General features: G+C 38.1%; 1 protein-coding gene across 6 annotated transcripts in view; it reads left to right on the top strand.

The window, feature by feature from the left end:
- Nucleotides 1-22220, top strand: part of SGCG (sarcoglycan gamma) — a 180088-nt gene that overhangs the window by 99899 nt on the left and 57969 nt on the right. For all 6 annotated transcript variants that reach the window (XM_068425434.1, XM_068425439.1, XM_068425433.1 and 3 more), the window contains one exon: nt 20379-20480. In XM_068425434.1, the coding sequence (XP_068281535.1) occupies nt 20379-20480 (102 nt within the window). The remainder of the gene's footprint in view (nt 1-20378; nt 20481-22220) is intronic.

Raw genomic sequence — 22220 nt, 5'->3', positions numbered from 1 at the left:
ACGACTTCACTTATTTTGTATGCACATCAGCTTCCCCGTATGTAATAGACGGTTCTTTTTTCTTCCTTCTCAACTGTAATTTGTACTTTGGTTGAAAGTATATAAGAAATATCTATCTTTAAACATACTTCCTGATCTGTAATTTCTGTGTTGGTAATAATCTTTAAAATACTGAGGTTGTTGATACCTTACATTGAGGTGAATTCTAACCATTCTAAGAGAATGTATTTTGCTGTTGTCTCTTAGTCTCTGTTTAGTTTATATTTTATAGATGTGTTTGCTGTAATTTTATCTCATACAGAATTCCTTAGTGCTAAAATATTGCTGACAGTTGCTGTTTTTTCTTAGCTTCCTTCTCCTGTTTATCAGCATCTAAAATTTAACAATTTATTTGCTCAATTAATTACAGCCCAGAGGTAATTATTACTACTTTGTGCTTGAGGCTAAGCAGCTGTATTATTCAGGAATAAATTTAATAACTTTCCACTGTCATATATTTTAATATTTATAATGTAATTTTTGCATGTAGTAGATTAAAGGGTAACTTTCAGAACTCTGCGAGATGTAGCTTTAGTCAGAATGCAGTAAAATGCATCAGTGAATATGGAAGCTAAGCTAATTTGTTCCTAACATGCAGTTGTGATACACAGATTATTTGAATATACTTGTTACAAGAACAACAATAATAGTAAATTCCTACAGCTCTGCCCCTGCTACTAAAGAAACTGTTGTATTAAAGTTCCCATTATCTATCATTATTGAGCCTCTGTCACTAAATGAAGGCCATTTTATCTTCATAGAAGCATTTCTATACTCTTCTTTCTCTTACTATAAAGAAAGTAGGTTAATTTTAAGTGCTTCTTACTAATATAGTTACTAGTGCTTGAATTCCCATCATTTCTTCCCCCACATAAATTCTTTTCAGCACTGTTACTGTCATACAGATTACAATGCAGAACATCTTAGATCACGTATAATTTTTCTGTTGTGCAATTCACATAGAAGATGGGCACCTAGTGACTGCACATCATGAATCACAGAGAACATGAATAACTTAAAATTGTTTTCTGTGTGGCTTGGGTTTATATTTTTAAGGACTTTTAGAAATTATTTTCTGTTGGTTCAGGTTCTTTGTATGAAAGTGGGTATTTCTTCTCTAATATCAGTCAGGACTAAAAAAATAGCATCAGAAACTCCACTTCTAGGAACTCATATCTCCTACTAGTTATCTGTGAGGAAGGCATCAAATGCCTTGATCTGCTGAGGCACAGTGTCCTGCCTTGGCAACAAGAGTAGTGGAAAAACAGCTCAAGTAGTGCAGGCTTACATTCTTTCACAGGGTGGACTATGAATGCCATGGTTATAAAGGTTTTCCTAATTCTCTGTTAAAGAATCTGTATTTCTGACACAGCTGGTTAAATAGTGACTTAACTGCAATGCTTTCATGTATTTGGGATAATTCTAGGGAAATATCTGTATTTCAGCTAAGTATCAACTATAAGAATATTTGTGCAAAATACAGGTGTATGTTACAATCCTTAGCAAGAGTATGTGTGAGGTCATTAAGAAGGGAGACCTTCTTTCACTGGGTGTTTTTTTAATAGAGTATATCTGTCAAGACAGGAAGTAACTCTAAAAATACCAGAAATATCATCCAGAGAAGCACTGCTAGCCTCTAAGAAAAGTCTAAGAAAGAGTATAGAGGTTAACTGCATGTTCAAAGTCTGCAAGTGTAATTGAAGCATTACGGTCCTTTCCTGTGTCTAAGGAAATACTGTTTGTAAAGAATGAGGGTAACAGTCATAGAAGTAACCAAGACTATCATCAAATCCTTTTCCTGATGGAATTAAGCATTTATGCCTCCAAGTTTTTGGTTACTGTTTGGAAAGAGAGGCAATAGTATATTCTCAGGAATAGATTTTTAGGGTTCTTGAGTTCCAAGCTTGACAACTATTTGCTTTTTAGGAAGTCAGTTGATTCATATATATCCTACTTATCCAATTAAACATTCCCATTATCAGGAAGAGTTTAAAAGTAATTGTGTAATATTATCCTATGCAGTTGTCAGTTATTTGGCAAACATTAGTCTGTCAGCTGTGATTATACTGTTTATATTTATTAATTATGTATTCTAAGTGTATTATATAGAATTATACTACTTACTATGTTTAATATTAATAATAGATATTGTATTTTTACCTAATACTTTAAAAGTATTTGTTCCTAGTTTTAAAAAAATGCACTAAAATGTTATCCCTGTTAACAATACTTGAATAATAATAGCTAATAAAATATTAACAACTGTTTCTCTGTAAAATAATACAAGAAACAAGTTGTATTCTTTCTAAGGTTGATAAATATATTTAGAAAAAAACGTGATAAACATTTAAAAAGGTATTTTTATAGTACAGTTCTGAAGAGAGTTTATGCTCAAGGAAAACATTAAACATTATTGTAATATGTAGTTTTATTAGGAAAACAGTTTTGCAGTATAGTGCACAGAGTTGTTGGTGCTTTAGTGATCGATTGGCATAGTTCTATAGCACACCCTTTTCATGAGCACACTCAAAGCTGACAAAATTGTTATTTAGACCTCAGATCTTTTCTGTAAAGCGTCCTTAAATCTTCCATTGAATAGTAACTTGTAGTGTACAAAAATCACATGGTATGTCTATTCATAGATCCAGATTAAAATAATAATGAAACTATGAACAGAACTTCAAGCTCTGGCATAGATTTAATCCATGCACACATCTTCTGTCTCAACCCAAAAAAACAGACAGTGTGACAAATACTAGCAAACAAGCTAAGCTGATAAAGGAGAACGCGAACCAGAAGTAGACACACTGCAAGATTAATACATTTTAATCTCCTTGTAGAAATTTGGAAGGATGATGAAAGACAGAGACTTATCTAAACTCCGTTGTTTGAGAGGCCTTCAGCATTAAATGAACATGACTAAATTGGACAGAATTTCATTTCATTTCATTTCATTTCATTTCATTTCATTTCATTTCATTTCATTTCAAAATCTAGACTAAAAGGGAACAACACGAACAGAGAATATATTCCTTTTCTCATACTGCCCCAATAATATAACCTATGAGTATCCCCAAGTTGTGCAGATTGATTAGCAGGTATCAGATAATTCTCATTCTTTTTTTTCTTTTTCCCTCCTAGAGTTCAGAAGGACAAGGTCTCAAGTTTTTGGGGGGGGTGGGAGAAGAAAGTGGTGTATTCATTATATCAGCTGTTTAGAGAAGACAGGATCAAATAATTATGCCTTGAGTGTGGTGAATAAGGTGAAATAGAGTAATTTAAAACTAGAATTAGTTTTGCATGAAAATCAGAAATTTTGAAAAAACTGGAGGTTGGATTTTTTTTTCCCTGTACATAAAATATCAACATTTTGCATGAAATGGAAATTCCAGATTTTGTTTTTAATGTATTGAGGCTTTCTGAGAGACCTAAAGGGGACTGCTAGTGAAACACGGAATCAAACTCTATAACTCATTAAAGGGTTATAAAGCAGGTATGTTTATTACAGCGCTGGGTGCAAGGGGGATCTCACCTCCAAACTTGCACACCGGACCACAAAGTAAGCATCTATTTATTATACAAAATATGCATATTCATTAATATGGGTTGGGTTATTACAATTAGTTCTGGGAATAGGTGTGACTATGGTAATTATTTCCAGGAAGTCATTATCATAAGCCTCCTCCTTCTGGCACTTGCACACTGTTATCTGGTGGTTGTCTATGGGGGTCTTCAGGATGAAGGCTCGTAGTCTTCTTCACTGTGTACTGTCCACCTTTGTCCTAGAATGCTGAGTTGGCTAAGCTTCTAAACTGCAAGACCGTTTGTGTACCAGCAGTTCCTCTTATCTATACATTTTCGCTTGTTAGCAGAACTTCGGGCCTGTTGTTATGTCTCCCTGCCTTCTCATCCCAAGATGTTTTTAACTCTTGGCCTGTTTTCCCGTATCACTAGTCCTAAGAGTTTAGAAACTAAGAATCTTAAGGGATTTAGGGCTGCAACAGGGTGAGGATGTCAGAAGTGCTGTGAACAATTCTAAAGGGTCCAATAGGTCTGAAAGAGGGGAACTTTACATCCCTGACATATGCTGAGAGGACAAACATGGCAGGATGGAAGCAGTGAAAGTTTCTAGACACTGTCAGGGATAACTTCTGGGTATGTATACTGGATAGGAGAGCTAAGGGTGGCACAGAGCTGGATCTGTTACTCATGGGTTCCCATGGGAGGCAGATCTGAAGGGTAAAGTTACTCAAGAAACCTTGCAGGTGCTTAAGGACAGTATCCTCCAAATGCAGGAATGATCTATTCTGATACTTGAGAAGATAAGTAGCCTGGCTTAGCTAGACAGGTTACTTGTGATGGAGCTCCAGTGTAAAAAGTGGCATAGAAGAGTTGGAAGCAATGACAGGCTACAAAGAAGTAGTTTAGAAACATTGTCTGGGCCAGGAAATGTGTCAGGCTTCCTGTGTCTGGAAAGCCAAAGCTTAGCTTTAGTTAAGACTTCCGAGGGACAACAATGGCAACAAGATGGGCTGCATCCATGGGTACAGAGAGAACTTTATGATTCTCTTGCAGAGTCACCCTCTGCCACGTTTGAAAGGTTGTGGAGACGGGAGATCCTCAGTGACTGGGGGAACACAAGTGTTGCACTTGTTTTCAAAAAAAGAGGCCAAAAGGTCAGTCTAGTGAATTATGGCCTGCTTGGCCTCACTTCAGTCCCAGGAAAATGATGGAGCAAGTCCTCTTGGAAGACATTTCAAGGCCCATGAAGGAGAATAAGGTAATGGGGAACAATCAGCGTGGATTTACCAAGGGTGAATGATTCCTGACCAATATGATTACCTTCTATGATAAAAATATCTGGATTTATAGATAATGAGAGGGCACAAAATGTCATTTAGCAAGGCTTTTGACAGTCTCCGACAATATTCTTGTACCCCAGTTAGGACATTACAGCCATGAAGGGTGGACAACCAGACGAATAAAAGAAATGACAGGATAGTCAGGCTCAGAAGTTAGTTACTAATGTGTTGTACTCTACATGGAGGCCAGTAATAAGTGTTGCAGGGATCTATCCTGGGACTGGGCCTTTTTAACAACTTTATCAATGACTTAGAAGAGGTGACAGAGTGCTTGCTCACTAAGTTTGCAGATGATACCAATTTGCATGTACCATTCAGTACTTTCAAGGCTTGGGCTGACATTTAGAGGAGCCTAGAGAGGCTGGAGGCATGGTCCAACCTTATGAAATTCAAGAGGGACAAATGCAAAGTCCTGCTTATGGAAAGGAAGAGCCTCTGGCACCAGCACAGGCTGGGACTGCCTGGCTGGGGGCAGCTCTGTGGAGAAGGTCCTGTGGGTTGGTGGGCAGCAAGCTGAGCATGAGCCAGCAGTGACCCTGGCAGCAACGAAGGCCAAGAGCTTCCTGGGCTGTGTGATCAGGGGCAGAGGCAGAGACCACGGGAAGTGATTATCTCCTTTTACACAGCGCTCATTAGACACGCATATAATAGAGTCTCCAGTTTTGAGCCTCCCAACAGGAGATATTGACAAACTTTAGTATCATTTTTGTTTTTAAGAAGTTTTGTCTTGTGGTTGGCCATCTGATGTTGCCAAGACAGACTTTTTTTTTTTCTGTAAATAATATTACACTAGTGATTTCCTCTGAAAAACTCATTATTAATCTTTTATGCTTCTGACAAAGCAAAGAGACATGCTTCATAGGAAAAAATACATTAGTTTCATCTTTTACCTTGTTGTCTTAATTGATTAAAATGGCTGCGCAATTTTAAAATGGTCTACTGACTCTTATAGCACTTTAATTTCAAGGCCATCAGTTATACTAGACTAGATGCTATCATATGAGATGAAAATTCATCCTTCTAGACACTATCAGATCCTAAAATATTTAACTAGAAAAATATTGAATATATTGAATGAAAGAATACTCCTTACTCTCAATGTTCTTTTCCAAACCCTTATTGTGGTCTAGACTATAGAATTGAGCATTTCTGTGTCTTTCTAATTGAGACTGTTTTGATTTATATGGAATAACTGATTTTTTTTATTGGGCTGGAGATAACACATGCTTTAGCTGTCAGATGATTACAGCACTTACCTTGGAGACAGAAGCCTCTGTGGTAGCTTCTGCTCCAATTAGTATTTAATTAATTTATATGAAGTAGAACAAACTAAAAAAAGAGAGAGTAAAAGATTCCCAACATCAAATGTACTATAACCTGTTGATTAGAGCATGGATCTCTGGGAGAAGATATGAGATCAGATTTTCCCAGGGAAAGAGGAATTTTAGTCTGGGACTGCAGCAACCCAGTTGAGTCCTGCAACCACTTCTTCTTAGGTAAAAGGACATTCGTACCTCTTCACATGACCACTCTTTATCCTTGTAGACTTTATTCATAAGACGGTCACGTATGAAATTTTGTGTTCATGTCCAGTGATGATCAGCTAACTTAACTGCAAGAATATTAGTATGTCTAGGTTTGTTGGACAACTGAGAAGGACTTTCGAGGCTCTATATTTTGGAATTTAATTCTTAAAGAATTTCAGTGTGTCACGGTTTAAAGCTGGGCCAGCTATTAACCTGGTGGCAGATGCTCTCTGTTAACCCTCTCCCCCCCTACCCTAAGGGAAAGGGAAAAGGGAGAGAGACTTATGGGTTGGAAAGTTAAAACAGTTTTAATAAACTATAGTAATGAAAAAGAGTATAATAAGAATAATAGAAATAATCAAATATATACAAACATATACAAAACCAAGATTGAGAGCTTGGAAATCCTCCTCAGGCAGAGTTGCTCCCCCCAGCAAGGACAGAGGGGAAAATGTAGTAGCTCCTCTGCCATCACACCTGCAGGCTTTTAACTGGAGAATTGGCAAAGCTGGTACCAATCAGGGGAAGACAGGAGGGCCCCTCCCTCCTGGGCCCCACCTCCAGGAGGCAGTGGGTTAGTGATAAATAGGAAAGTGAGAATAACGTGTATGGGATGGAATACCTTGTTGGTCAATCCTGGGTCACCTGCCCTGTCTGCTCCTCCCTGCAGGTACGACCGCCCCCCCGGCTCCTCACCTGTAAGCAGTGAGGAATTTAGCAGTGACCTTGGTTTCTCTAAGACTAATTGGCCTGGTTTGGGCCAAACCAGGACAAGTGTCTCCCATACAAATTGCCTGACATAAAAATTCCATATTGACCTGGCTGTGGAAGGCTGCATGACCAGCAAACAATTTGGAAAAGTTGGACAGTGTTCAGCTAATCTGTATAAAAATGTTTTATACAACACTGAGCATCTGAAAGCTTTATAGAGATTAGCTGCTCAGTAGGAGACATTAACAAGAGGTATTTGGCTTCTCAGTTTGTTACATAACTGATACGATTTCAGAACTATAATCTTTTGCTTGCATTGCTGCGGACTAGTGATTTCTAGGGTTTTGTTGGGGTTTTTTGCATCTTTAGTTTTCCATTATCTTTATATTCCTTAGAGAAAACTAAGTTCATGAGACTGACTTCACGTTTTCTTCTGAATAGAACAGGCTTTAGCTGTCTTATCCTGCTGTCGCATAGAGAATTAGTACTCACATCCTCAGATCTTCACCCATAATACTAATGCATTGTGTCTACACTATAACCAGAGAAGACTTGGACCAAAACTTTTAGGACACTATTGAATTTCATGGATTGTCATGGTAGTACTCTAAAACTCTTGTATGAAAAATGCACCTGATCAGATGATTACCATTTCTGATGCAATAGGAAATCTTGTTCCAAAACCCCACATAAATTGAGTTATGGTATCATTCAGGTTATGCTACATTATCATAACACCAGGAACAGTCATGTGCCGAAGATTATTCATAGCTTTTTTTAGCCTCTGATGGAGAAACCCATGTTTCCATGGATTTTCATGGATACAACAGCTATCATGGTCTCCTGGAATAGGAAAGGTCAAGGCAATTGTCCTGATTCATGTTGATAAGGACAGACAGTCATGAAACAGGAGTGTTTCCTAGGAAAACTAGTTGCCTTTCTCTAGTCTGGAGTTTGGCATGAAGGTTTTTCTCTGACCAAAAATTTTAATGACAGTGTGAGTAAGAGGCAGACAGGTCTTTATAGTTTTAGATGCACTGTCAGTCAAACGTGATTCGAATCTGCACTCAATCCCATGTTCTCCTGCCATCCACGTTAAATCTTACTGGAGTTTGAGTCACTAACAGAGGAAAATCAAGCCCTAATACTAAGCCTTAAAACAACCTCTGTATCACCTTATCGTGGCAGGAATGAACTTGGTATATGGAGGGCCAAGCACACAGTGTCCAGTCCATCAATGTGTATTCTAAGCATGGTTCTTCCTAAGAACAGGACAGATGTTTAGCCTGCTCTCATGCCTGCACTTCAGCTGGACATAAAGACATAGGCAATGAGGATTGGGAAGGCCTCTGCACGTTTAGGCTAGAGTGGTCTTTACTTCCAGTTTCTCTTTTATACACATGTATTTCTGGCACTGGAATAAATTGCTACATTTGGACAAACATACAGGGGTTTCTAAATGTTATTCACAGGTATTTTCTTCTTTTGGCTTACTTGTAATTAGTGAGTGCTCTACCCATATACCTGTTCCCAGAAACATCTATCACAGACAAAACACTCTGCTAATCTTCTTGGGTTCTCATGGACAATTAATAACAAATATAGACAAAGTAGTAAAAACAATTTTTACATTATTTTCCAAAGTTTTCTGTAAGTTTTCCAAAGTGCCAATTCATTTATATTTAATTGTATAAAAAAATGTTGAAAAGCTAACTATATACAATCTTACAACCAACGGCTGTATATACACATTAGTTGGCTGATAGTTATACTGGTCTAGATCTATAAATATTGTATGCATTTTATAATCAAATACTTACATAAACAACTATGTAAGCACTTGAAAAATTCAGGCACCAAAGATGGAGGGGCTTACTTAAGGAAATATGAAAAATATGAAACTAGGGATGTGATTAATTAAGAAAGCAAAATTTTAACTGAAAATCAAGTAATACTTCTGACAGTGAGGTTTACTAGACTGTGTAATAGCATGCCTTATTAAATTGGAGATGCCCAGTCATTTGAAGTATTTAAAACTGGTGGTCAATGGGACAGAGGTGGTTGGTGGTCTGTGTCTAGCGGAGTCCCACAAGGGTCGGTACTGGGACCAGTTCTATTCAATATATTCATTAATGACTTGGATGAGGGATTAGAGTGCGCTGTCAGCAAGTTCGCTGATGACACAAAACTGGGAGGAGTGGCTGACGCGCCGGAAGGCTGTGCAGCCATTCAGAGGGACCTGGACAGGCTGGAGAGTTGGGCAGGGAGAAATTTAATGAAATATAACAAGGGCAAGTGTAGAGTCCTGCATCTGGGCAAGAACAACCCCATGTACCAGTACCACTTGGGGGCAGACCTGTTGGAGACCAGCATAGGGGAAAGGGACCTGGGGGTCCTAGTGGACAACAGGATGACCATGAGCCAGCAGTGTGCCCTTGTGGCCAAGAAGGCCAATGGCATCCTGGGGTGTATTAGAAGGGGTGTGGTCAGCAGGTCGAGAGAGGTTCTCCTCCCCCTCTACTCTGCCCTGGTGAGGCCGCATCTGGAGTATTGTGTCCAGTTCTGGGCCCCTCAGTTCAAGAAGGACAGGGAACTGCTAGAGAGAGTCCAGCGCAGAGCCACGAAGATGATTAAGGGAGTGGAACATCTCCCTTATGAGAAGAGGCTGAGGGAGCTGGGTCTCTTTAGCTTAGAGAAGAGGAGACTGAGGGGTGACGTCATTAATGTTTATAAATATGGAAAGGGCAAGTGTCATGAGGATGGAGCCAGGCTCTTCTCAGTGACATCCCTTGACAGGACAAGGGGCAATGGGTGCAAGCTGGAACACAGGAGGTTCCACTTAAATATGAGGAAAAACTTCTTTACGGTGAGGGTGACCGAACACTGGAACAGGCTGCCCAGAGAGGTTGTGGAGTCTCCTTCTCTGGAGACATTCAAAACCCGCCTGGACGCGTTCCTGTGTGATATGTTCTAGGTAGTCCTGCTCTGGCAGAGGGATTGGACTAGATGATCTTTCGAGGTCCCTTCCAATCCCTAACATTCTGTGATTCTGTGAAAACCAGACTAGATAGCAATAAAAATGTAAAGAACAGTCATTCAAGGCAAGAGTTCTCCTTCACTGCAAAGACATACACTAATGAGCTTTTGCAGCCTTTCCATGCATTTTATCATTAACAGTGTATGCTCTATGTAATTAGTTGCCATTTTGAGAATGTTACGTTTTTAAACACTCTAATGAAATAAAATATTTAATGATTCACATATTCTCATCCTAAATTTTACTAAAATATTTTCATGTCAGAACACCAATATTCTATAGATTCTGCTCTGAATAATCCTGAACAGCTGTATTTTGCTATTTTTTGATTAAATTAAATATAATTTGCCTCCAGACAGACCACAGTTATTCCCATTGTCTCTATCAGATGGTGAATATTTAAATATTTTATGCAAAGGGTAATAGCTGAAAAGAAAGATATTGAGATCCTTATTGCAGAAAATCTGTTATCAAAGTAAGTCAGACTTCTCAGTAGTGTGATATATACTTATATATATATATAAAATGTATTTTCTTAAAGCATTTGATTAATCTGAATTACATTATGAATCAAATCGTGTATGTAAAAGAGTGTGGAAGAACACTTGTTTAAGTGAAAAAAAATAAGTTTACTGTTGTTGGAATAATTTATATTGATAAAGAGTTTAAAAGTTTAAGAATTGTGGACAAGTGAGCTCATAAGGCCTTGACTGCAGCTCCTGATTCTGCGTGGCTAGTTTTAAGTTGTATGGGGAAACATAAATGAAGCTGCTCTTGGCAAACCTTCTGCCAAAGGAAAACCAGATGTTCTGACTCATGGTCTTATGTACCACCTTCTTTTCTGAGTCCTGACACAATCAGTAACTTTGTAACATTTAACTGCACATTTTCTTGGGGTTTTGGCATGTATTTTTGCTCCCAGGAGCAAGGAAAGCAATTGTAATGTAGGAAATAGGAATGATGAATGATAGACCTGGTGAAATTTACAATTTGTGTAGCTCAAGTGACCTGAAAAATGTTTCTATCCATGAAACTTAATCTATTTTTTCTACTGCTATCACCTGACTTCATAAAAAAGGTTAAAGCTCCCTGAAGATTTTTTGTATATCTTTAGATTATCATATACTCAACAACACTATTACCAAGATTCACATACTGAGTGAAAATTTACTGCAGCATTTCTTAGAATAACCTAAATTGACACAGAATGGTTGAGGTTTAGGACACTGATGAAAACAAATACGATTTCCAAAATGTGGGACCCAGGGACTTCCCAGTGCCTGGATCCAGGTGCCCACCCTGATTGCACCTTGCCTGCGTGTGAGCTGCACCCCTGATTTCAGGTGCCCAAGTGCTTACAGGATTAATGCCTGCAGACCATCTCCTGCTCAAAATCCACTTTCCCAAAGGGGTGCTGACATGGGTGATGGGGGCACACTGCAGCATGCACCTGCTCTGCAATTTAGGACCCAGAGTCAAGCCCAGCCTACTGAAATAATCACGAGATGGAGAAATTGAACAACTTGTGTTTAATTCCTATTTCTTTACTCCATATACAAATAATTGCGTATATATTCATGTATGAAATCCAGCCATCTGATCAGACACATACAGTGTGCAGAGTTCCTCAGCTGCCATTTTTCAATATGGAACTCGTAGGATGTGTCAGTTTTGAGCCCAACACTAAAATGACCTGAGCCTACCAAGCTCCAGTAGAAATCAGTGAGACAGAAGAGTAACCACTGTTCTCAAATGATGGCTCCCTAAGACATACGTTTGTTTACGTCATTTGTATGTCATGTTTCAGTTCATATATTGTCTGTGGTGTTAGTACTTGCAGCTAATAAATACCTTCTGTCGGTTTCTGCAGTGTCCAGCACAACAGGGCCTCCATCCAGACTGGGACCTGTGAGCACCACAAGATTAGGAAAAGAAAACAAATATTATGTAGCAACCAGTTTCCCATTAAACATATTCAACCTTTGACAAAATTAAGCCAAACATAGAAGTCTTCTCCTAAAATGTAGCGATCTGGCTGCTGGAAATAAATGAATTGTCCTAAAACTTTCTCCTGACTTTATGTGTTGAAAAATTTACTTCATGAATGCAAAACAGTTTTAATTTGTTTTTCAAAATTTTCTTGTTTCATCTTTAACCAAATAAAAAAAAGTGTAGCATCTTTGAAAATGTATGATCAGGTCTGTGCTGATTTTGTCTGAGATAGAGTTAATTTTCTTCACAGTAGCTGGTAAGGGACTAGGGTTTGGATTTGTGCTGGAAACAGTGTTGATAACAACATGGGGATGTTTTAGTTATCGCTGAGCAGTGCTTACACAGAGTCAAGGCCTTTTCTGCTTCTTACACCACCCTACCAGCAAGTAGGCTACGGGAACACAAGAAGCTGGGAGGGGACACAGCTGGGACAGCTGACCCTAAGTGACCAAAGGGATGTCCCAGACCATATGACGTCATGCTCAGCAATAAAACTAGAGGGGGAGGTTAGCGGGGGAGGCACTGCTTGGGGACTGGCTGGGCATCAGTCGGTTGGTGGTGAGCAATTGTTTTCATTTGCATCACTTGTATTTATTGGGTTCTATTTCTCTCTCTTTGTTATTTACCTTTTCATTACAATTTATTATTTTTATTTTATTTCCAATATTAAACTGTTTTTATCTCAATCCATGAGTTTTCTGACGTTTACCCTTCCGATTCTCTTCCCCTATCCCGCTGGGAGGGAGTGAGCAAGCAGCTGTGTGGTGCTTATTTGTCGGCTGAGGTTAAACCACAACAAGATCCCAGCTATGGAGTAGGGCATGGGTTGGAACTTGTCAAAAATTCTAAATGTAATCAAAAAAGAATTGCAAATAACTCTCATCCTTTCCAATTTTATATTTCATTTCTTTGTCATTGCTGTTATTTTTTAGGTATATTGTATAATCAATGTATACTAATACATGTTAAGCTATCATTTTATTGATGCATGGCATATATTTATGCCATTATTTTAAAGACAATAGTATTGTCAGTACTAGAGCAGAGCTTGCTGTGGTGCACCATAGAGAAAATTGAAAAGAAGATTTGTTTTCCATCTTGCTCAATAAGAGTTACAAAAATGTGCTTATTAATAATGTCATTAGACAAGTATCATAGTAGGTGATTTTATGTTTATGTGTAAAATCTCTGTGGTCACAAGTACTGATCATTATAAATTTTTGTACCGTTCATAAAAAGATGGTTATGATGGCATTTAGCAGAGGTAATCAAAACTTTGCTCTTAAACTTTGTTTAATCAGTAATACTAAGATGAGAGTGGGTCATTCAAAATGAGGTTGGGTTGTTATCGGAGATGATCTATTCTTAATTGCAATATACTGCAGTGGTTGCTATTTAATATGATAATATTTTAAAATAAATTTGCATGATAGCTGCAAGACAAAACATAGGGTAAAATACTTCAGTCATTCTTTCACACAGAGCTGTAGACTTCCTCAAGAGTGCTTTGTGAGGGATGCACCATCTCTTTGTCCTTTTTCATCTCGCGTTTTTGTCATCTTGACTGTTTAGACAGCAAATTCTGTCAGGGTGGAGATGTTTGTCACTTTGTGCTTACACAAGGCATAGAGCACTGAGACCGTAGGATGAAACGTCCCCTAGTACAAGTGATAGGATTTACAATATTGAATCAATACGTAGTCTGTGTAATCATATACACCATGCAAATATTCCTGATTCCTCAGAGGCATACAAGAAATAAACATCATGCACTGTTGTTCAGAAGAAAATCCTTTTGACAACCATTATCCATCAAAGGAAAAGATTTAATTCAATTTCTTTAGGTAAGTTGCATAATTATAAATGTTAATATAATAAAATTAATTAGCCAACTTAAAAGGCTCAATTCCTGAATCAATATATGTAGCAGTGGGAATAGCAGTATGTTTTTCTAATCTTGAGTAAATCGGTCACAGAAGATACAATGCCACATGTGACGAAATTTTTATTAGCAAAGTATTATCTAGCTTTGAAATGCCTGTCTCTGCAGTACAGAACCAGAAGCAGAATTTGGTCCTTGCCAAACAAGGAACTGAAGCTGTTTTGAGAAGCTATTTTTTCATCTCAAGTGATTCCTGTTGTAATTAATACCTATCTTTACTTAAGAAAGACTGTTATTTTATGTGTCGGGACAAAGAGGACCTGTAAATACCTTGAAAGCATGCATCTTAAATATGAATCCTGTTTTATGAAAGAAATCTCATCAAAACTAAGCAAATGTCCATGGTATGATGAATTTGCATCTTTCATAGCCATTCCTTACAAAACTGTTGAGTTCAAAGTGGCCATCTACTTTTCTAGATCATGGAAGATTACCTACCCACTTTCTAACCATATCTGCAAAGGGTGTTTTAGTCTGTATCCAGCCCTAAGCCAGGTGAGACTAACTTGTATACCAGGAGTGGCCGCTGTTGCTAAGTTCTCTGATTTGACCAATGTCTTCGACAGAAAAGACTCCACTGTCATCTAAGAAGAGGAGTTTGATAACTTTCTCTGTCTGAGCTCAGGAAATAGAGCTCTTGAAACAGAAAATGAGATGAGGCATCAGTAACATTATTATACCAAGCACGTACTTAGCTCCAAAATAGATATCATAAGTCAAACAGAGAGTTTCATCAGATTCATTACCAATCCTGTTTTGCTGATTGCTCTTTAATAATCTCTACCCACAGCCCTATTATCTCAATGAAACAGTACGCTCCTGTTTGCAAAGCAAGTTCTCTAAATAGTAATTGCTGCAGGAAGTACTGCAGTGAAAGCTGGATCTATAAAGCCATTAGTTGAACTAGCTTTGGGGCACAGCAAATGATGTTTTGGTCTAAACTTGACAAGGTCTTTCTCTGGGCTGGCCTAGAAGTAGGATATAAGTATCCTCTAAGTAAGAAAAGGTATTATCTGAATAGAAATGCTGCAGCCTGTCTACTCTGAAGTTGATATCATTATTGTTTCCAATTGGCAACTACAGCATGTGTGGACTTTTAATATTTGGAAAATTTGAATATTCAGGGAGCAGTTATTACAAATCAAACATGCTATTAACTCCTGAGACAGGAGCTACTTTAATTTGAATTGAGTTCATGTTAAAGCTAATGTTTGGATCAACTTAGTGATTTTATTGTTGTAACAATCCTAACATAAGGATACACCTGTCTTTCCAGTATTTGATCTCTCCCCAAAAGAGGAAAATACACATCTTCCTGTGCAGCTAATACACAGATCAGAAGTTTAATTTCCATTGTTCAGAGGAGTCTGAGGACTGCAGTTGAGTCTAATGCTGAGAAGGTGCAGAAACAGTGATGATATGATATAAGAAGAAGAGTGATTGACCCAGTATAGTACGCCCCCACGTGTATCAGTTTCTATGTTGGTAGGAAAATGCAAGTTACAGTTATAGATTGAATTCAGGTGACTAAAACTACTCATCATAAACTGAATGAATGTTCCTCATGCCTCATCCTCATTTCTAAGGGCCATGTGCATAGAGCAGCAGACGTCTACATTATTATATTGGTTTGGGAGGTAAATCCCAAGTATATCATCTGTTGCTCTTTTGACTCCATAAGCCATAGTCAGCACGAGGCTCAGCTGCCTGAGAGCAAATCGCTGTGAGTGCAAGAGCCCTAGAGCTACAGCTGCTTGCTTCCACTCCTCGTAGTCCCACAGCAATGTGTGATGTGCATCTCTTTCGAAGTGACTTTCTTGGTCCTAAGCCAGAGCAGCAGGTCCCACTATGACAACAGGTGAAAGAGGGAAAGTTCTTGCATCCTGTTTTGAGAAGACAGGCCTTTAATGCTAGCCATATCAGTCCTGGCAAACTTACTTTATTCAGTCATGTCTGTATGTTCCTCAACATAGATATTCATAGCCAGAAGAAGGCGGCCATACCACCAGACCCATCAGTATGATTTTTGGAATGTTTTGGTCCTGATGAAAGACTCGGTCCTTCCATAGCCCTCTGAAAGAAACTTAAAGACCTCTCCACAGCTTGTAGGCATACTACACTTCTCTGCTGGCTTTGTGGAGAATGGAACTGCTTCCCCTTTTTTCAGAGAGTACATTTGTTGTGTCTAGAGTCTAAGAGAATGATAACACATCCAAGATGGTCCTCCCATCCAGATACTCTATAGCAAGATGAGTCTTGCCTAGGATCCTAGTAGTGATAGCTACTTATTTCAGGTGGTTTGAAGTATCCCTATGTAGACAATTTGCTGAATAGCTGTCAAATATCCTTTAGACCATGATTTCTGAATCAAAGAGCCTTTTGTTGAGCTTTTATGAGGCTTGAACCCACTCAGAGCTTGAATTTCTTGTAGAAGGCCTTGTCGCTGTTGCTACAAGCATTTACCTCCTCAATAGTGTTTTCAAATGATGAAAAATGCTTCTACTATGGTTGAAGACATCCCGTTACTCCAGTTAGAATCTGCCTAGCAGTTTTGAAATGAAAACTGGTCACACCTTTGGGAACACTACTGCTAAATTGCATCTTTGGTGCATAAGGGTTTGGCAGCTGCCAGCAGTTTCCGTGCCAGTCAACTCCTTGCAGCAACAGCAAAATCTGCGTAGTGTCTACAGAAATACCATTTCATCTTCCTCTTCTGTACAGCTCAGTCCCTGCTTTGCTGAGGGCTTTGACTAATTAGAAAACATGAGCCTCAGGGCTATATGCAGAACAACATGTTACAGCTCAGGGCCAGCACGCTCACACAGTGACAGTCACTAAAATCAGGATAACAGGAGTCCAGACTTGCCATACATCTGCTGTTTAATGGAGCACTTTTTTTTGCCCTAATCAATAGCTTATTTTATAACTGTATAGAATTCTGTGTCTAACTGAGATTTGGACCCTTTCCTCAAGTCAATAGAAATATTTTTTATTCAATGAGTAGGAACAGAATCAAATCCTTGAAACTGAAAGCATAAAGGTCGTTCATCACTGAGGAAGTCACAATACTCAATAAATAATAATTGGCTTCTGCTAAATAGTAATGTAAGAAGAAGAGTGATTGTTGAGAGAACATTATGTGTAACTATTATACTCCTTTTTATGGAACTGATCAGTGGATCTCAGTGGATTAGGGTGGTTGTTTATCCTAAATTCCTCTCTTTTACATTCTATGTAACTTCAGTTTGCCAGTTATAAAAGGAGGATAATAGAAGTTCCCCATCTCACAGTACTGCATAATGCAGTACTTTTATAATCTTGAGATGCTAAGGAAATAATAATCATTTACAGTCACAATGGTAATAGAAGTGAGGATCATTATATGAAATCCATATTTTTGTTGTTCTCATGCATGTTACAGAGTTTATCTGTTCGTCATCACAGATAGTCGTTTATGCAGGTAACTCCGGTCTATATTTCCATATGTTTTTGCACTTCGAGTGGTCAATGAGAATGGATAATGAGGCTCTTATTCAAATATGTGAGAGTGTGAGCTTCATGTCAATGCTTAAATGAAATATGTGATGAAATAGGACATTCTTGAGGACATTCTTATACAAAGTAATCCTGAGTGATATGACTGGATTTACTGAAAAATAAGAACTTGTAGCTAAGTTAAAGTGCTAAGTTTTGTCACACAGCATATTATTCCTGATGTCAAAGACATTCCTTTGTCTATATAGCATATTTAGAATAATCATTGCTGAAAAATCTGAATCCATTAGCGTGTGCAGAGTAAATTGCAAAATCTTCTTTTTCAACATCAGTTACAGTTTTTTTGTCTGTACTAAAAATTTCTTCCTGGCAAAGCCAAAGGCAGGATAGAGATTGCCACTGAGGAGTTTGATAATTTTCCCTGATTTGCTTCAGAGCAAGAATTAATTGCTACTTCTTACTCTGCCTTCTTAAATTTCAGATTTACCAATGCCATTTTTATACTTACTGTATACTATACTGTTTATTTAGTTCCTTATATTCCAGGAAAAACATGCAAACTGTGTTTAAAACTGATGGGAAAGGCATGCAATTAGAGCAATAATGAGATCCTAAATTTAGTTAATTAAATGAGAGCCATTTGTTAGTGGTATTTCTTTAGAATATCCTTACATTTCATGTCATATTTTTCAAAAGTGTTTGTCTTAAAACCTGTGGTTTTATGGTGTTGAATTGATCTCTGTTTTGTGTTACAAGTTAGAAAACACTGTCCATAGTCTTCACTGGAAAAATATATTCCTAAACCACTCAGTGCTGGCTAGGAATTGTGATTATGAAAGCCATAGGGCGCTCATCATAGGTATTACTTTAATTTTGCCTCATGAGATGTATCAGTATATGCTAGGTACTTTTTAAAAGCTTTGCAATGGTCTAGAATTTAGAAACTGTATTTACTTCCACTAAGAAAAGTCAGTATATTATGTATTTCAAAGCAGTAAAATATTTGACACTGAATAACAGATTCCATAAATAGCTTTTCTAAAAGTCTCTTTCCTGAAATAAACCCTTGCTGAGGAGTAATCGCAGCTGTACTCTCCTGTGGAGGGAACTACTGACTCGAATATTTCTTATCTTAAGCAAAGCTTGTTTCTCTCTTTGCCTCTCTTCAAGCATGTTAAAAGAAAATAGCTGCAGTTTTTCATTGGAGGGTGGTTAGACATGTTATTTAGCATTATATATATAAAAAATATATATTAATATATATATCAAATATATATATAATCTCATTGGTGAGAACGTACCGTATTTGAAAATAATCAGAGTCTCTTAAAGTTACAACTTTTTTCAGTGGTAGGCAGAATTTCTTAGATGAACAGGTTATGGATGTATCATCAGTGGCCTGTCACGTGTCTCTTCTCTGCTTACATGGAAAGCAATCTCAAAAATATTTGGAGTGGAAATACTTTTTGGATTTGTTGTTTATTATTTAGCCCTCCCACCTACTCCTTGTAGTTTGAGGCAGTTGACTTGAAATATTTTCATGTGTGGCCAAGCTGTAAGGCTGCAATTTTTTTGCCAAGTTTTCTCTCACTTTTTGTGTTGGTGGGGTTGGGATGGTGAGTCCTTTACAAATTAGCTAAATATCCATGAAACACCTTGCAGCTGAAGCCTGCAAGTCCTCAGATGTACTGATTACTGAAGTAATTCCTCACTCATTTTTCACATTATCAATTCTGTAATAATGATGAGAGAAAGTAAAAAGAATGAAAGAAGATACGGGCTGGAAAGCACAACTGGGCTAATATCGGGAAGGAGAGAGAGACTATTGCAGTCTACAACTACCTGAAGGGAGGTTGTAGTGAAGTGGGAGTCAGCCTCTTCTCCCAGGCAACTAGTGATAGGACAAGAGGACGTAGCCTCAAGCTTCGCCAGGGGAGGTTCAGGTTGGACATTAGGAAGAATTTCTTTTCAGAAAAGGTTATTAGACATTGGAATGGGCTGCCCAGGGAGGTGGTGGAGTCACCATCTCTGGATGTGTTTAAGAAAAGACTGGACATGGCACTTAGTGCCATGGTCTAGTTGACATGGTGGTGTCAGGGCAACGGTTGGACTTGATGATCCCAGAGGTCTCTTCCAACCTGATTGATTCTGTGATTCTGTGATTAAGGAAGGTACAAAAACTGACAAGCAGGTGACAGAGAGAAAGGAAAATGATAGTGAGAGATGGAGCCTTGACCTATAATTAGAGAAGGAAAAAAACCAAGAAATTAAAAATTAATTAGAAAGAAGTAATTACTGAAAATGGAAGCAAATAAAAATTCCTCTTTGTCTCTTCAATAGGCTTAGAAGTATTACATTCTTTGTAAAATACGTTATTGACAGAATAAACCTTGAGATATTAACATAAAGTTTGTTCTATGTGAGTACTTGTGTAAAAGTTTATTGTTCATGACATTTTTAGAAGGCAAGTACAAAGGCTATTTCAGCACAGCCAATAAAAATTCACTTTTTTTTAAGTTAATGACTATAATATTGTATATTTTCATTTAAAAAAAAATCCTAACTTTAATAACTTTTTTTGGAAAGCTACAATTTGTTAAAGAAAATACTTCTGGAAGACATGAGGAATTCTCCAAATTTTAAGTGCATGAGTATGGGTATCTTCATCAGTAGTCTGGAGGCAAGCATCTCTGGAAATTTTCAGTTTATAAAAAAAACGAAAAAATAAATACAACAACAATAAAATATGCATAATTCTTGCATCTTTTCCTCAGACTGGAATGGGACACCTGCGCGTTACGAAAGAAGGCCTTCGTCTGGAAGGGGAATCGGAATTCTTATTCCCTCTTTATGCCAAAGAAATCCATTCTCGAGTGGTAAGCAGATAATCTTTCAATAATGCTAAAATAAAATTAATGCACTTATGAACAGTTGAATTTAGGCAAAGTCCAGGAAGATATATGTCATGGAAATATATATGTGCGTGTGTGTGTGTATATGTGTATACACACGTATTTTTGCATACTTTACAAACATGATCATTAGGTCAATGTTCTGATGCAGAATTAACATTTTTCTCTTAGGCATGTGATAAGTAACTCAAAAAGGAATTATAAAGGTCGTTGTATATAAGTAATGCTAAAATTCTAAGAGTGCATAGAAAGTTTTTCATTATTTTTACTGAGATTATTTTTTAATGCAGGCTTCCCTGTGAAACTAGTCTCTTCTCCCAGGTAACAAATGATAGGATGAGAGGAAACGCCCTCAAGTTGCGCCAGGGGAGGTTTAGATCAGATATCAGGAAAAATTTCTTCCCTGAAAGGGTTACCAAGCATTGGAACAGGCTGCCCAGGGGAGTGGTGGAGTCACCATCCCTGGAGGTATTTAAAAGACCTGTAGATGTGGTGCTTAGGGACATGGTTTAGTGGTGAACTTGGCAGTGCTGTGTTAACTGTTAGACTCGATGATCTTAAAGGTCCTTTCCAACCAAAATGATTCTATGATTCATCCATTACAGAATAGTTTAAATATCTCTAAAATTAGTGGATCCTATTGGAAAAGTTATGATTTCTCTAATAGTTCAGTTTTTGTCACTTCCAGGACAACAATATTAATTAATAATTAATGAGTAGCCCATTCCAGTGCCTAATAACCCTTTCTGTGAAGAAATTTTTCCTAATGTCTGACCTGAACCTCCCCTGGCACAGCTTGAGGCTATGTTCTCTAGTCCTGTTGCTAGCTGCCACGGAGAAGAGGCTGACCTCTACTCTGCTACAACCTCCTTTCAGGTAGTTGTAGAGAGCAATAAGGTCTCCCCTGAGCCTACTTTTCTCTGGGCTAAACAACCCCAGTTCCCCCAGCCACTCCTCACAGGACATACCCTCCAGACCCTTCACCAGTTTCGTTGCCCTCCTCTGGACTCTCTCCAGCACCTCAATGTCTTTCTTGTAGTGAGGGGCCTAAAACTGGACACAGTACTCAATTTGTGGCCTCACCAGTGCCGAGTACAGCGGGACAATCATTTCACTTGTCCTGCTGGCCACACTATTCCTGATACAAGCCAGGATGCTGTTGGCCTTCTTGGCCACCTGGGCACACTGCTACTTCCAGCAGCAGGAACAGCTCTTACTTAGATGGTGAAATTCAGTTACTAAATCTGTATTTCCATTTTGTTTCTTATGCTGTGTTCTTTTCTGCCTCATAGGCAGTGGGAAAACTATTTATGTGCTTAAATGATTTTCCCTTGAGGTTGTTTATGCAGTAAGATATGTAACTTTTTTAAGACCAGCATAGCTAATACTTAAGAACTTCCTCTGCCCCAAAAAATCGTTATGCAGTGTTAAGCTACCATTCGTGCTCTTTTAATATTCTTTCAGCTCTTGTTACATTTAGTACAATATAGGAAGAAAGAGGTGTGGCAGCATCTAATATAAGCTTAGCTGTCTAATGACCCATCATGATCATTAGTAGCATGCATTAATAAGAGCCTTCAGGCTACTGCATGTCTCTGCCCCCTATGAACTGATAATTCATCAGAGGTTTTTTGTTTGTTTGTTTGCTTGCTTTTTAAAATATTTGAACTCTCTAGAGGCTTAATTGCCTGTAGCTTGATCTCC

This window comes from Nyctibius grandis, chromosome 2 (assembly GCF_013368605.1).
Source record: "Nyctibius grandis isolate bNycGra1 chromosome 2, bNycGra1.pri, whole genome shotgun sequence".
In the NCBI taxonomy this organism is placed as follows: domain Eukaryota; kingdom Metazoa; phylum Chordata; class Aves; order Nyctibiiformes; family Nyctibiidae; genus Nyctibius; species Nyctibius grandis.
The sequence above is the reverse complement of the archived record's forward strand: the minus strand, read 5'-3'. Positions and strand labels throughout refer to the sequence as shown.